At 39.0% G+C, this 16,435-nt stretch overlaps 1 protein-coding gene across 15 annotated transcripts in view; it reads right to left on the bottom strand.

Moving 5' to 3' along the window:
* Nucleotides 1–39: 39 nt before the first annotated feature.
* zmp:0000001200 (dedicator of cytokinesis protein 9) overlaps nucleotides 40–16,435 on the bottom strand; it is a 79,820-nt gene continuing 63,424 nt past the window's right edge. For 3 of the 15 annotated variants that reach the window (XM_036003943.1, XM_036003939.1, XM_036003944.1), the window contains exons 30-57: nucleotides 16,177–16,288; nucleotides 15,879–15,920; nucleotides 14,800–14,978; nucleotides 14,577–14,693; nucleotides 13,771–13,882; nucleotides 13,553–13,686; nucleotides 13,177–13,341; nucleotides 11,855–11,969; nucleotides 11,695–11,761; nucleotides 11,559–11,606; nucleotides 10,079–10,215; nucleotides 9,129–9,244; nucleotides 8,773–8,910; nucleotides 8,490–8,672; nucleotides 7,701–7,814; nucleotides 7,386–7,601; nucleotides 7,055–7,112; nucleotides 6,820–6,926; nucleotides 5,952–6,074; nucleotides 5,734–5,847; nucleotides 5,494–5,499; nucleotides 5,069–5,098; nucleotides 4,307–4,453; nucleotides 3,989–4,199; nucleotides 3,164–3,354; nucleotides 2,907–3,007; nucleotides 2,676–2,814; nucleotides 40–1,183 (exon numbers count right to left, since the gene is read on the bottom strand). In XM_036003943.1, the coding sequence (XP_035859836.1) occupies nucleotides 1,058–1,183; nucleotides 2,676–2,814; nucleotides 2,907–3,007; nucleotides 3,164–3,354; nucleotides 3,989–4,199; nucleotides 4,307–4,453; nucleotides 5,069–5,098; nucleotides 5,494–5,499; nucleotides 5,734–5,847; nucleotides 5,952–6,074; nucleotides 6,820–6,926; nucleotides 7,055–7,112; nucleotides 7,386–7,601; nucleotides 7,701–7,814; nucleotides 8,490–8,672; nucleotides 8,773–8,910; nucleotides 9,129–9,244; nucleotides 10,079–10,215; nucleotides 11,559–11,606; nucleotides 11,695–11,761; nucleotides 11,855–11,969; nucleotides 13,177–13,341; nucleotides 13,553–13,686; nucleotides 13,771–13,882; nucleotides 14,577–14,693; nucleotides 14,800–14,978; nucleotides 15,879–15,920; nucleotides 16,177–16,288 (3,348 nt within the window). In that variant the 3' untranslated portion in view covers nucleotides 40–1,057. Of the gene's footprint in view, nucleotides 1,184–2,492; nucleotides 2,501–2,675; nucleotides 2,815–2,906; nucleotides 3,008–3,163; nucleotides 3,355–3,988; nucleotides 4,200–4,306; nucleotides 4,454–5,068; nucleotides 5,099–5,493; nucleotides 5,500–5,733; nucleotides 5,848–5,951; nucleotides 6,075–6,819; nucleotides 6,927–7,054; nucleotides 7,113–7,385; nucleotides 7,602–7,700; nucleotides 7,815–8,489; nucleotides 8,673–8,772; nucleotides 8,911–9,128; nucleotides 9,245–10,078; nucleotides 10,216–11,558; nucleotides 11,607–11,694; nucleotides 11,762–11,854; nucleotides 11,970–13,176; nucleotides 13,342–13,552; nucleotides 13,687–13,770; nucleotides 13,883–14,576; nucleotides 14,694–14,799; nucleotides 14,979–15,878; nucleotides 15,921–16,176; nucleotides 16,289–16,435 lie in introns of all 15 variants that reach the window. The other 12 variants (XM_031296916.2, XM_036003950.1, XM_031296964.2 and 9 more) reach the window with 9 other exon arrangements.

Genomic DNA, 16,435 nt, shown 5'->3' with positions numbered 1-16,435 from the left:
AACTTTAATATATGTGGAAATAAAATTAGAATCCATGAGTACAAGTGCAGAGAAATTAGTGTTTTATTTAAAAGAAAAGCATTAGGGAACATCTCTGTTTACAGCAGAACAGTAACTTTATGTTAAATAAAAAAAAAAACTAAAAAAAACATTGCTGCCCAAATATAAAACATTTTCTGGAACAATTCAATGGACACTAAAATGGTAAAAGATTCAAATAACTTCCACAGTAGGCGTAGTGTCTGGTTCCACACCTCATCACTTTGGCAAGAAGGTGAACATCATCTTTACAGTGTATGAGCCCCACACATATACTTTGCAAATATTGCACACACTCCTTTTTTTATATACATTAATTAACAATTCGGAATATAATATTTGTATGCAATGGCTTTAAATATTTAAAAACATTCTAAGACATTGAAGTGATTTAAGGTTGAATGCTAACATGAGTCATAGGAGGCCCTTTTAGTAGCAATATAACTGAATGTACAGGTAGATGAGCGTCAACGTATGCAGCATATACTGTTCATCAAGACATCAATACAGTGGCTTATAAAAGTGGAATACTGTACATACAAAAACACATTGTGAAATATTAAAAATATCATCAAAATAAACAAAAATGGGCTGTTGGGAGGGTGGTGGGTGTAATATAATGACATGCATATCAAAGATCCCAACAGGAATGTCTCCATTGAAAACACTGCCCAGTCTTTTCAGGTAAAAACAATTATGCGTGGCCATGAAGCAGGTTGCAAAGTCTGTCATCTCTCCTGCATGATCCCCTCTCTGGTCTCAGACTCCACCTCAGTACTGTCACAGACATCCAACACAGTAACCATGCCGTGTGTATACATTAAATAGGTCCAGTGCCTTGGTCATGGTTCACTGAAAAAGGTGAGAGGGGGTCAGAGTTGTCTCTGCTTATGTCAGTTTCCCCTTAAGCTGACTAAAGAAAAGCAGGATTGGGTTCAAAAGCGACAATATGGCATCACCGGCATGCCTGGTTGGCGAGTATAGAGGGCACAGGGTTCAAGGCTAACCCAGGCAAGCATCATACCACAGAGGAAGAGCTGGGGATGCCATGGATGGTGGCACTGGTTGGCGTGCCGCTGATGGCGTTAAAGATGTGAAGCGAGTCTGGAAGAACGTTCTTCATACCATCTTCCACAGGACTGATCTGAAAGAGAGGTAGTATGATATATTCCCAATCATTCACAATTCCATCTTAGATAGATAACTTAGTACCTTAATTACTACCGAGTGAAGGCCTTATTTAAAAGGACAGTAATAGCTAGTGTGGCTTTCCCCGTTTCTAGTCTTTGTGCTAAGCTAAGCTAACCAGCTGTTGGCTGTAGCTGTGTATTAACCACACAGACATGACAGTGGTATCAATCTTCACATCTAACGCTCGGCAAGAAAGGAAATATTCATATTTTCCAAAAATGTCAGACTCGTCCTTTAAAGTGGAGTCTCAGAACCCCTTCAATAAAGATTGATACAGAAAACAAATATAGTAAAAACAACCAATCTTTATAACATCAACAGAAAAACCAAGAGTAAAGTATAAGACATATTTTTGTATGTGTGCATACACAAAAACAAATGTAGATACATAATTCAGATGCATGTACATACATATACAGATGCTGTTCATATACACACAAATGTATATGTACATATATATATATATACGTACATGCATACATACATGCTGTACACACATGCAGAAAAAACATCCAAAAGGGGTAAGTCAATATGTGATTGCTGATCTAGCCAGCCACTGCATCCATAGTAGAGTGAGAACAGGTGGGTTGTAAGTTTTGAATTATCAAGGGTAGAGCTGAAACGATTAGATGATTAGTCAATTAGTCAATCAACATAACATTAATTAGAAACTAGTTTGATTAATCAATTTAAAAAATATTGAACAGCTCCAGCCTCTCAATGTGAGCGTTTGCTGCTTTTATGTTATAGTTAACTGAATATTTTTGTTTTTGGAATGTTGGTCGGACAAGACATTCAAAGACATCACCTTCTGGAAATTGTGATGGACGTTTTTTCACTATTTTCTGATAGACCAAACAATTAACAATTAATCAAAAGTGTAATCGTCGGATTAATTGGTAATGAAAATAATTGTTAGATGCAGGCCTGATCAGGAGGTTTAGCCATTCCTGTGTTCCATGTGTGAGAATATTTTATGTTTTATTTATTACAGGCATGTAAAGATAAGGCCCGTCGCTGATCTGATCAGATAACTTTGCCAATCTATTCCGTGCTTTTAAAAGGTCAAGACATGGCCCTTAGCTTTAGCGGCTTTCGGTTTCTGTCATATTAAAAATCCCTTAACATCAGGATATCTAATGGTTTGACAATGCAACATCCTACAGCAATCAAAATTTTGGGTAATATCTGATGTCTTTTGTCTGGCTGGATCCACAATTAACAACTCAGTCTTTATTGCATACAGGTGCTTTTTGCATTACCATCCAATCTGTTCATGTCAGCAAAAGGGAAAAACAGAGAATGGTGTTATCAAAGAGTGTGTTATCAATTACATTAGTAAACATATTTCATGAATGGCACACACACAAACCGTCACCCGTTTTAGCAGATTACAGTTCTAACATTTGTAATGCAGAATGTAATTACATTGATATCGTACTCACTTGCTCATGCATGATGATGGACAGCTCCCTAGCTAGGTCTCTGTAGTTGGCTTTCATCTCATCTTGATACTCCTGTTGGTCCTCTTTGATCAGACGCTCATTAATACTTAAGCCATGGCCACATGCCTCAACAAAATGCCTGCTCAAAAAACACAACGTTAAGATGCATTAAAGGAAATTACACAAAGTAGATTAGCACACACATTGTAAGCTGTTGACATCTCTTCTCACCTGAAGACCTCTTTCAGCTGTTTGACCTTGTTATCGGGATACTTCTTGGCGCATGCATCGTCCAGAAAAGCTCGTGCATATGCAAGCGGTCCTGCGTTTACCTGAGGGAGGATGCAGGAGCTGTGTTATGTTTTTTTCATGATCATTTTATAAGGTATGTCCAATGTGTGTGTGTGTGTGTGTGTGTGTGTGTGTGTGTGTGTGTGTGTATGTGTGTGTATGTGTGAGTGCATGTTGACAAAATTCAAAGCAGGCACCTGGACGCTGATGCTGCCCTGCAGTTTGAGCTGCAGACGGATCATGTCCACCTCACTGGAGGAGCACAGCTGTTTGATCTCAGCCACCTTCTTGCTCATCTCATCGATGGCCACCTCGATGGGGCTCAGATCAGTGTGGTGTTGATACATCACTGCGATACGTTTCTTTACGTAGGGGAAACAATGCGTGGCTGGGGGACAGAAACACAATGAGGAGCGGGGTGAACAGCTTGCCTCTCAGATCATGAATCTTTTCTTCTTTCATGGGCTTTTCTGAGTTTTACAGCCCATGATCCATATGTGTACTGTGCATCTTTTAAAAGCTCTCAGGTAATAAAGATAAGAATGTAAGGTTGAACCATTGGACTTTTTGCACGATAAAACAATATAACTGTGATTAGGAAAAGTCCTTGACAAACAGCTGACACGTTCAGAACGTAATCAAGATCTTACATTCATGTACAGGACCATTCAGGTGAGTCATGTAATACCTCAACTACTGATACCCACGTGGAAGTCTTCCACATAGTGAGTTTTTGAAGTTTTTTGCTCAAATGTGTCAATATGCAGACAATGGGAGGAGGTGGTGTATAGTTTGGGAGGAAATTGAAAATTATTATTTAAGATAATTTGATGCGGAAGACACCATCTTGTTTATTTACAGCTACATTTCATTACATATTACTATCTTAAAGAAGAACTATTTAGCCTGTGGTAGCAGTTGCATAATGTCTTCTGTGGCTATGGAATTGCAATACTAAATCTATAGAGTACCCCCTTTAAGAGCTTATTTGCCACTACCCTACAGTTTATAGGGTTACTTACTGGTTAGTATAGTCCTGCGTTTGCACTGCTCCTCCACCCCGCCTTGCTTTTTGCCTGATATGGTGAAAGGCATCTCAAACACAAAGCGACGGATGTTGTGGCTCTTCTCGAAGTCTGTCTTCCTGTCCACCAGCTCCTTCTCCTCCAGGTAAGGGGTCACATGTGTCACTTGGATGTACGCAAACTTAGAATCCAGGTCTTTGGGGTTAATCTGCATGGAGTACATGGCATTACAACAAATCAGTACCATGTTTTATGATCTTATTATTATCTTATGGATTAATCCTCATCACAAGTCAAATATCAACAAAGTCTTACCCTGCCAGAGTCTTGGATCATCTTTACATTCTCCTGTCCAAACTTGTCAGAGTACAGCTTCAGAAGCCTCTGAGATATCTCTGACAGTGGGGTGAATTTGGGTTCTTTGTAGATGTACTCCTTGCCATCTTCATCTTCAAAGAAGCCCTGAAAACAGATAAAATATGGTCAGAATAAATAGCGTCTTTATCTAATAAGATATATAGAAGCAAACAGTGCCACATCAAACCATACATGGGCTGTGAGCGGGAGTCATTCCAACAATGTTCCAATGTTAAAATGAAATGGTAAAATACTCTTTAAGTCTCAGCTCTGAGCTGGGAGATTTCTGGGAGATCAGACTGCACACATATACAACCCTCAATCTAATGTCCAAGCACAGAGATAGAAAAAAGAACTCCACTGCAAGACATCAACTAGTGTCAGTTCAGTATTGTGAGACAGACCATAGGCCCCAGGTGGGGGCACAGATTTCACACCGTCAGTGGGAGCACTTAGATTAGTCCGTTGTCTTGAATGTAAATGGTCAAAAATCCCATGAACAGATGGTTAATGCCATGCATTTACCCAGTGAGAGATACATCTTGCTATTAGGCCTTCAATGGTTTCCTACGACACTAAAGGCTGGGGTAGAGGAGGAGTTCAAAGGCTAAAAGATAAACAATGCACGTGAAATTGCACAGTGTGCATTAGCGAAGGAGCACAACACAGTCGAACACATCACTGCAGTCCAACTGCAATATTGCCTTTCATATTGTTTACCTCAGCCTCTGAGTCAGTAAAGTGGTACTGCTGCAGGGGTGTAGACAGCAGAAAATAAAATCATTGTTATTCCATGAGAACTACCTAAAAACTGCATCAACAATTAGACCACCATCGAGAGAGACATGGATCTCTATCAAAGCACACAGGTAGTGGTAACCACACCCAACAAATTATTTCACAAGATATGACAGAAATGAGTGTCAGTACTAAAATCTTAGATTTGTAACACAGCAGAAACACTGGAATGAGTGCAGAAGTGAAAGCCATGCATCACATTTCCAAAAACAGGAAGCAGCCGTGGCGACTGATTGTTACTGTAAACTTGAAACAGCAAAATATGACTGAGAAGTGCAATGGATTAAAACAGCACCAACACCACACAACTGCTAAGAAAGGCTAGCAAGGTCTACTGCACAACTTACCGCTGCCTTTTAAAGAGGATAAAAAGCAGAAAAGGGTATTAGAGTGGATCATAAAATGCCATGTGATCATGCTCTTAAAAACACAAAAACACCTTCAGCAGCCCCCATGCTCATTGTGAATTACACTCAGCAACCAACTCCTTGCTTGCTCTTTTGTAAAATAAGGTTTGAATAATTTTAAATACAGTGTGTGCAGAAATCAGATTAACAATACGTCAGTTTGAAAAAACTAAAACTCACCTGGCCAAAGAAGGCCACTCTGAAGTAGGTGCCCAGCAGTCTCTTGCCTGAGTGCATGACCTCTGTCACTTTGCTGTATGCACGATGCAGGGTGTCATATAGGTGGGCCAGTTTCTGTGCAAAGTAATAAAAATCTGATTATAATTTGTAGATACTAATGTCCCAACCTGGGCTAAATTAGTGGGGATTGTTGTGGGGAGATAAAAAGTTAAATGCACCTCAAAGTCCCTGCGCTTCTCATAAATGGGGATAATGAGCTTGTAGATATCAGAGATGAGCTCGTAACGCTCAGCTTTCCACAGTCCATCTGCACACTCCTCCAAAAGCTCCATTAGGACGTCCTATAGATATAAGTATATAAGGAGATAAGTGTTTGATAAGACAACATCTCTTATATCATGACCAAATGTGATGGCTATAAGGAAATGAAGAAAAACACACATCTAGATGCATTCTAGTGAGGTGCCGGGTCGCAGGTAGACATGTGCACAAATTGCATCATTGAGATAATCTTAATTTTAAAGACAGCAATATGTGCTGAAACATTGATTCACATAATAAGGAATAAAAACTTACAAGTCTCGTACAAGACTCTTAAAATCATACGACATGTCCCTCCCAAAAAGGTTTATTATTACAAGAAATATACAGTTATGATGTGTCATTTCAAAATTGCAAAATATGTTTCATGCTAATGTGATTTGTCTATTGTTTGAAATCTTGGAAGTCAGCTGTTAAATCTGTAATGAAATACTGAAGAGAAATGATGATTCATTATTTAAAAATAGAATTATTGGAGAGCTTAAGATAGGAACTTAAATGTTTTTGTCTTCCTGCAACAGATAAACATAATTATATGTCTTAATACATTAACAATAACATTACATTCACTTTGCAGATGTTTTTTTGTCCAAAGCAACTCACAAAAATACATTCAACCCCAGCAGTCTTAACTAAAATACAAAATTCTGAAAATATAAATGTAATCAAATAAAGTCATGGTGTGGTCAGACCACAGACTGTATCTGAATACATGTTAATGTTAATTTTTCAAATCTTAGCACTGTCATTAGCACAGTCACATACTTCATTGAAATGAACGTCCTGCATGCCGACGTCCTCCATCATTGCTGCTTCTTCATCAATGTTTGGAGTCACGACACGAAACGCTGAGCAGCCCTGCTTGAACATGCCTGCACACAGTATGAGGTGAGACAATATTTTAACAATCAGCCACATTAGGCAACAAAAAAAGATTACACAGACTATACATAATAGAGCTGCTGTGTGGCATGCAAGTAAAAATAGATTATTAAAGCACCTTTTCTCCGCAGGTATTCTGCCACAAGCGCTGCAACATGCACATAGCACATGGCTGCCTGTGAACAACAACAACAACAACAACTCAGGTCAGATAAGCAAAGTGATGTTGATAGTTTTAATTATGTTAGGATAGGACAGCATCACCCACTAAACATTAGCCCACAATAAACTGGACAAATATGAAGTAAATCCAGTCAGTACTTGATATGTGATACTGTACAGACACATCACCAGACACAGACCTAAAGTGAGTCTATCACATTTTTTAATCTGACACCATCATACCAAAGTCCAACCCATTCAGCCACACAGAGTCTCTTATCACAGACCTCTGACAGGTCTCCGTTCTTCACATGGATCCGGGCCATGCTGTCCAGCCAGGTCTTGCGTAGTTCCGGCGTGCTGGCGTAAGACTTGGCGAGGCTGTACTGCAGGTCCACCAGCATTTCTGGATCTCTCTCGTGCTCCTTCATCTGAGCCGTGGCCATCAAAACTGTTCTGATGCGTTTGGTCAGGTCCTTCACATCTGATGGGAAAGCCGTGTTCTGTTAAGGAAGATGCAGAAATGAGAACAGTCAGTCATGTTACTGCCAGTTTAAGCATGTATTTTAACTGTTTTAACTGCACAAAAATGAATTCCTGACCTTAATAGTTTTGTCACTGTTGGCACAGTTGTTGATTATTGACAGAGACTGCTGAAAGCGGGTACTTCCGATACCAATCACATCAGCTATCAACTGACTGACAGCAATCACCACCTAAAGAAAGAGAAAGATACATATTATTATTATTATTATTATTATTATTATTATTATTATTATTATTATTATTTTTAAATATTGTTTAACCCTTGCATTTTGTTGAGATTGGTTCATTTCATCATTGTTTGAGGTCCCACAGACCTCAAAACTGTATGTAAATAATATGAATAAATAATAATCTAATCTTAAAACCCAAAATGTAATGAAATGGTAACAGTTCCCGTTGCCACAAAATAGGCTTACACATTTGATTTTGATGGAAAGTAAAAAAGAAAAAAAACCCGGAAATTACAATAAAACATTATTACACAAAATAATTCATTTCAACACTTATTTAGGATTTGGGACTGGTAGTAAAATTTAAAATTAATTAATTATTAAAAATGCATTGCATTTGACCATGTTTTACAGCTGAGATCCCAAACAGAAGTAAGCAGCGATGTGTCATTTTCAGTGGTAAACTTCTGCAACATGGCATCACTTCAACATTCAGTTTATAAGCAATTCTCACAAAATTAAGAATTAAGTATGAAGCTAATAAAATAATGTTAAGTATGTTTTTGAGTTGTTAAACAAGGCCAAGTGTCTCTAGTACATTTAGGTTTAAATGATGGGAACATGAAAGCTTTATTCTTTTTATACCAGTTAGATCCACAGAAGGACTATCCCTACCTGTAAGTGCGTCCGGACAAAAGACTTGCGACCTGTGTAGTCAAAGTTGCTCTTCATGAGGAAGTAGAGCAGATGGGCGGCATCGCTGCGAATGGAGTTCAGCTTGGAGTTACAACACTTCAAGATCTCATAGCAGAAAGCAGCACACATGTCAGCACGTCCTTCAAAAAATGTGCAGGGAAACTAGAGGGTGAAGAAGACAGACAGGTTATCAGTGAATGCCTTAGACCATAACAAACAACAACAGAGCATTGTTAGGCAGGGAAACCGATATTCTTCACACCTTGTAGATGAAGGTGCGCAGTGAAGTGAAGACCTGCTTGAGGGCCGTCTCTGACTGATTGATCCGCAGGAAACAGAGGTGGACTTCAAACACCTTCTTCATTAGTGGACTGTGGCCGTGGTCAGAGCACAGCTGGGTCTGTGGAGAAAGAGAGTATCATCTTAGCAACGGAAATAATCTGATTAAAAAAAAAAAAAAAAAAAGAAATGAAAATCACATCCACGTTTTTATGAAGCATTGGGCCTGACATAATCATAAGGTAACCTAAATACTGTATTTAAAGAAAATGGTTCCAGTTCAAAGTTACAAAGTACAGTAAATGTGTGAAAAGTAATATTTTATGTACAGTATGTTACCTTGAATCCCATGATGAAGATACTTAGCGTGTCCAGGACGGTCATGCACACTTCCGTAGCGATGTTAGCCTCCAGCAGTGACTGATTTAACACGTCTGCATCCGAGTGACTGTAGGCTAAAGAGGACACAACAGAAAGCTGTAGCTGTTTCACTCACATATCACATGTCTCTTGAAATATAAGACCTTAGTGTTAAAGGCAAAGCTGGAAAATGTCATTATGATGAAAAGATTAAGTTTCATTCCAAACTGAAACAATCTTACTACTTACTAAACTAATACATTTTATTAAATGAATAGTGACATGTTGGCGAGGCACACATTTTGTTTACAAACTGTAGCAATGATGTTTGAGCGCTTGAGGTTTTTTTATATTTACTGTATGAATGAATTTCCAGTGGCATTTTTCTGAAATACATAGGTAATATTTTGGAATGAAACCCTTGATATTTTACATGGATTGCTTTTTTTTCTCAGAGAATGAAAAATTAAGTTCAGAGCAGATGAGCTGGCTAGAGAGAGATGAGAAGATTCTAAAAGCTAATGTTCAGTTAAAATAAGCATGCTCTCTGCAAACTGCCTGCTAACCTGATACATTCTTACCATGGTCTACAGATATTCCAAGAATACTTGATATCTTTCTTACACTGAAAACACAAAGACACTGTGTTAAATTACGCTATTTACAAGCCTGAGCACATCGCTTAAGCCCTTAAGATGAAGTCAATATCATGCTACACACATTTACCTTAGCCCCAATGTAATTTAATTTACTGATGATGCACCTTTGTCTCTTGAGGCATTTTCCGCTCGACAGTGGGCTGGGTTTAAACGCAGGATGAGGGTAATGTTGATGATGTTGAAAAGCATGAGTAGACTACACAGAGTGAGGCGGAGGAGGGCGGAGGTCCTCTGGTAGAGGATGTTTGATGAAAAGTATGGAGCACTTACTGTGGTTAAAAGTGTATGAGTTATCCAGGCTGCTGAGCTGATGTAAGCGGGCATGCATCATTCCCGCCCTGTTACGGGACACAGGCAGAGTCTGAGACTTCCGCTCATGTGCTACAGGTCCTGCCCCATCCTGGTTCCTGATGAGGAAACAGGACAATGTTAGACAAATGGCAGGTTAGTGAAGCAGGTTAGGGTGAATCATTTGCTATTTTGCACATTTGAGTGGTGTAAATATCACTCAAATGTCCTGATAGCAAAAGCAGATTTGCTTGTATTCCAATCTTGGGTTATACTATTTTGTTAAACAGTTAGCGTATTTGAATTTTAATGTATCATGATAAAACAAATCCATTATTTTAACATTTTGGGTGACTTTTACACATGCATGTATACCCACTGTGGCATGTATGCCAAGTTGTGCTGTATATTGTTTAGCATGCAGTTTAATGAAATAATTATCAGCAGAAGCAGCATTAAAGCAATGAGTTACAGCAAATGCCATGCATATAAGAATGAGAGAAACAAATGCTATACATGAATTTAGAGTTGTGTTACAGCACTGCAACTTTTACAGTGTGAGAAGATATGCATTAAGTTTGAGAGAGTCTGTTCCACCTTTAGTCTTACCCAAGCAGGAGAGGGCAGGAGCCAGGTTTTATTTCATTTTGTTAAACTTGCCAGCATTTAGGTGAATAGAGATAGAAACAGTGGTGGGAGGTTAGAGAGAGTGAACACCCAAAGCCCGCTGGGAGTCATGGCTAGAGCTCCCAAATAGTGGAGAGAGTACAGTATTGTATTTGGATACATTATTGTGCTCAACATACAGTCACACCTTTTAACGGTCACACATAATTAGCTAATTACACTGGATGATCTAAAATGAAAACAATAAGTAGCCACATCATTATCATATACTGGATGTTATAAAGTTTAATGGGCAATAATGTACTCCAGGAGATGTATTTTGTTTTCTCATGTGTCTATCTACTAGGACAGTGGTTCCCAACAAAGGGTACCTCAAGGGCTATTTCTGCAGTTGCCAGAGAGTACGTGCAAAGATTGTGGAGTAGCTCACAATATTTGAAAATTACAATTTGATTTAAAGAAATATATCAAAACTTAGTCACCATTGAGACACCACATGTTGTAACTGAGACTAGTGAAAACGAGTTAGGGACCAGAGAAGCTGAGTTATGTTAGCTAATTAAATTAATTCACAGTCATAATATTTAGCTAAAACTAATAGATAAATGGTTAAAAAGCTAAAAGTAATAGCTCATAAAATAATGTAAGTTAGTTATTGGATAAATGGTTGAAACATCCAGCTGCTACCCCAAGTGGCAGCGGTACGAATGCAAACTTGACCAAACCGATCTAAACATGGGAACCACTGTACTAAAAGCCTGATAATCATAATTAAAACTAAAAAGCTGTAAAAGAATGACGTTCATTAACGTTTTCAGACAGCAGACAACATTACCTTGCGATGTATCTCTTTCCCATGTATCTGAACTGATGGAGGCACACTCTGAGAGGAAAAGTGGAAAATCAGTCTCAAATCTCAAGCTTTACTTATAATATCAGGGTTATCATGAAAGCAATGTAAGGTGTCTTACTCGACTAGAGTAAAGAAGTCCATTAACTCAGCAGATGAAGCCTTGTTCCAGTATGTGAACAGAGCATCTGGAAAAAGACAGAGATTGACATTGGAGAGTGTTTAAGCAGCAACACAGAAAAAATGGTGAGTGCAGATATTCAGATGGAGTGAGATGTTACCCTCAGACATGCTTTTGAGCACGTGTAAGAAGCACATGAGGAGGCTCTTGATCTCTGCCTGGTCCAGTTTATCACATCGCAGCAGGGTACTGCCCATTGTCGAAGCAGCCTGGTTCTGAGGGACAAAGAATCCGGTCAGGCAGAAGACAGACAAATATTTTATCCTGTCTAGCTCCCTTTGCTGCCTCAAGATAAACCACAAGTACTGTCTACAGAAACTACTGTTTCTTTTTTGTAATTCCAAAAGACAAAGAGCATAACAATAGCAATTTTAAAATACAAAGATTGTTTTTGTAAAGTTTACATCTAGTTTTGTGGCCATAGTTTGAAGTCTAGACAACAGAATTTTGACGTATTTCTGTATTGCATAAAAAAAAAAAAAAAAAAAAAAAAAAAATATATATATATATATATATATATATATATATATATATATATATATATACATACATACATACACACACACAGTATATACACAGGGACTTTTAGAGAGGTTATGACATTCAGTTTTAATCTGGGATTACAGTGGTCAAACTACACTAGTGGAGTCATTCACTCAGATGTTGCAGGGCTCTATGAATTGTGGAAAACTGCCGGTGAAAAACAAACATCATTTCTCCCTGCTGAGGCAGAGAGCAGGGAGAAAACAGAACCAAAGCAGTGGAGCAACAGCTCTACCACAGCGAGGGGTTGGCAATGTACCAACAGCACGTTCCTTTGCCAGCAGTTAGTCTAGACCATGGAACTGGCTGGGGATGACTCAATGGAAAGCATGAGGCCATGGGCTTTGTCTTCTTGTTTTTGAGAGTGAATCACTTCAAGGCTAAAGTTAGTTTTCCTAAAAGGGTGGACAAGCACTTTGAAGCTATGGTGCAGTTATTTTCATGCACTTTTTGATGGGTCCTCATTTTCCCCTTATGCTATTACATACATTTTGATCAAATCTACCACAAATCACAAATAAAAACAGTTTCAACACAAGATGAAACACAACAACACAGACTGTGAAAATTGTTTGTGTTCAATGGACTCCTCAGATTTAGCTTGGGGCTGTCTATCAGTGAAAGCAAAAATGACACAGCACACGTGAGAGGAATTCAAAAGTAACATATCTCTTGAGCGTGCATGCTTATCAAGATCTGGAAAAGAGCAGAGGCAAAACCCTGTGAGGCCCTGTGGCACAGCAGCTCTGCTTCAAAGAACCACAGAATTATCTGGCAAAGAAAGGGCTTAGAGTTTAGGACACATGGGCACTCTCACACACACACTCTGACATTCCCAGATGGGACACTCCTACGAGGGAGGATGACTGTGTGAAGTACTTGAAGTGAAATGATGGGCTGAGGGGCGCTCTCTGTCACACAAGGGACAGAGAGGAGGGAGAAGTCCATGGTGACACGCTTGGAGCGCACCGAGAGCATGGACTCCTCAGTCTCCGTAAAGAAGTGCAGGACATTGACAGAGTGTCTCCGTACAAACTTCTCCGTCTGCCATGGCCCGCCGTACAGGTAAGGTGGGGGAGTTAATGGTACAAGTTAACAAGGGGTGACTTTCTGAGGTACTTTTGTCACAACAAGGGGACGTCTGATATGCCTAAGGCACACTGAAATGCATGTCACAGGAAGCCTACATTTGTTTTCTAATAAATGTTGTATGAAATGACTTTACAGACATCTTTCAGCACTTTCTGAAATGTACCTTGTCAAGAGAGTTGGCTTTGTCATTGATCTTCTCAGGCAGGCTGTTGCCAGAATCAGTGCTGATGAGTGAGCCGCGAGATTCTGCGTGGTGCACAGAGTTAATGTTGGGGGTTGACGATGCGTGAGGTGAAGCTGTCAAAAAAAGGGAACCGTTTCATATTAATATAAAACCAAAATGTTATATTTTAATTTTATATAATTTATCTGTCCACTCACAGGTGCCAGAAATGACTCCAAAAACATCTTTGTGCAAGCCGGTGTCCAGAAAGGTGCTGGACCTGGGAGGTGTTATCAAAGTGTTGGTAAGAAGTGAATCTTCTCTTCCATTCTGAGGAAAAACAGTGCAACAGATTAATGGGCACAAACCCGCATACTATACAGGGCTGTATGTAGTTTTGAAAAGTTACTAAATGTGTGTGAGGTGCAAGCATGAGGGGTCCTAGGTCCTAAACAATGTCAGGTGTAATGTTTTAAAGAGTTCAGCAATTCAGTATGAAATGGTAACAGAGAAGAAATTCATTCTTGTAATAAAGAATCCAAACCACAGTTTAAGTCCTGGCTGGAAGAAAATGAATAAAATTAGATATGATGTAGCTGTAAAAAAAGCAACAACAAAAAAAAGACACACACACACACACACACACACACACACACACACACACACACACACACACACACACACACACACACACACACACACAAATACATATACATATACTGTATATGTCCATGTTTTACCTACTTAAGTGGACAGCCTGGTACCACTTCAAGAGACTTGAGTGTTTAATACTGTTTATCATTTGTTTCTTGAAAAGAACTGAATATACTGTATTACACTAAATGCATATGTGTACGGCCTTCTCTTTGTGTATTTTATTAGTTTTTTTAAATGTGGGTACGGGTATAGATGCCAGGAGGTAGGGCTGTGTTATATTGTGATGTTTTTCATCATTTATAATGTGAATGAATGCTATGTATGGTTAAAGTATTTTTTTTAAAAAGCCACTAGGTGGCTCCCTTACATTGTTGGAGTGGTTGATGGTGAATGGGGATACTTCCTTCACATTCAGTCTGTTGACATTCTCTTGCAGCAGACCAAACAAGGGAAAGTACAGGGTGGCCAACCTGGCCTGCTGGCTCTAAAAAACAAATAAATCATCTCAACAGAATGTCTTAAAATCACAAATGTCAGATACTGAAGTAAAGTGGAAATGCAAGAGACTGAGGTAAGAAGACACTGCTTACTTTGGAGCTGTAGCGGTCATCAAATGTGTGCTTTATCATCAGATTCTTCAGCACATGGATGGCTATCTGACGAATCTCCCTGAACTCCTGCAGACCTACACTGACCTCCCTGAGCAGCAGCCCGACCAGGAAGTGGTTCTTGCAGAAGTCATCTGTCAGCGAGTAATCCATCTGGAGGTCTGAGGGGAGGAAGAAGAGGATGAGGAGATTAGGATTCGTTGATAGAAAGGAGAGTGAAGGATGTGAAAGGAAATTAAGTCACAAAGCATGAAAGTACATTTCTAATTTAATATCAATCTGACACAATTAAATTAATAACAAGAAAACAGGAAAGCTTGGACAGAATACAGATTGTTGACACCAGTAAAACCAATGCAAAGATCTCCCTTTCTGACAAATGATTTCTTATTGATTTTCATCCAACAATCAATGTGAAGCAAAAGCTTGGATTTTGTGTTTGACAGATTCAGGCTTTTTTGACAAAGCTGCTGCTCCACAACAGTGATCGTTTTAGAAAAAGACAAACCGGATTAAAGCTTATGATTTAACAGTGGCAGCTGTACACAGATGGTTTCCAACATTATCTAAGACAAGTTAAGCAACCCCAAATCACACAAAGATTCCCCAAAATGACAGAACACATTGTTTTGTCTTCTTCAGTCTCTTACAACTTGCATTTCAAGCATGCAAGCATTAAAAAGATCTGATTCTTTAGGAATGACAGTAAATGAAGTGTCTTTTGGAATCAGTCTCATCACTAGTCATAAACTCCAAACCACTTCAAGCCAGACAAAAACTACCTGCAGACATAATCACCCACATCTGTGCAAAGAACCAATCTCGGCTTCTATACACACATACAACCACAAATTATAAACTGTATAATCTCTCTGTACAAGGTCTTGAAAAGGATAGATAAATCAAGCCACATCAACCAGGACACAGCAAAACTGGAAGATAACCGATTGAGTTCAGATTTTTGAGCGAATCATTTGACCCATTCTGATCATGGTTGAATGATTAGATCAAAGTCTGCTCTTTTTGGAAATGACATGCAAGCAGCACCCCCTTGCACCTACCTATATCGCATGACTCCACCACATCATTTGGAGATAATAAAGCTAATTGTGGAACACAAAAAAACAAAGTATGTTCTGTAGAATAAAAGACTGCTACAACAACAGAAAACCTGTTTAATTGGTATTATCATTAGCCTTTCATAATGATTATATATGTATGAGTTGTACAATAAGTAGAACTATTTTATTTGTGTTGGCCTTTGCCAGTAACACAGTACTACTTAAACACAGGCAACATAAGCACACTGGCATTTAAGCAAGCCACCATCAGGCTTGGTACATTTGATGATCTCCTCACCTTGAAATCTCAGTATCCTTCCTTTTCCAAATGGCATGGGCAGGTTTAAGGGGACATAGTGCTCGTGGCTGCACACAACACGCAGGAACTCAAACCTGAACTCGAACAGCGTCTGCATTTAGAAACGACAGAAACCAGTGAGGCAGCTTTAGTACAACACTCAAACACAACCTCCATCAAGGCGCAGACAAGACATGTTTACAGACAAGCTGTTGTACAATTTGTTTGTATAAATGCTGTTACTGTTTGTATTGTGTAC

This window comes from Sander lucioperca, chromosome 8 (assembly GCF_008315115.2).
Source record: "Sander lucioperca isolate FBNREF2018 chromosome 8, SLUC_FBN_1.2, whole genome shotgun sequence".
Taxonomy (NCBI): Eukaryota; Metazoa; Chordata; class Actinopteri; order Perciformes; family Percidae; genus Sander; species Sander lucioperca.
Note: the sequence above shows the minus strand (reverse complement) of the source record. Positions and strands in the feature narration are given on the sequence as shown.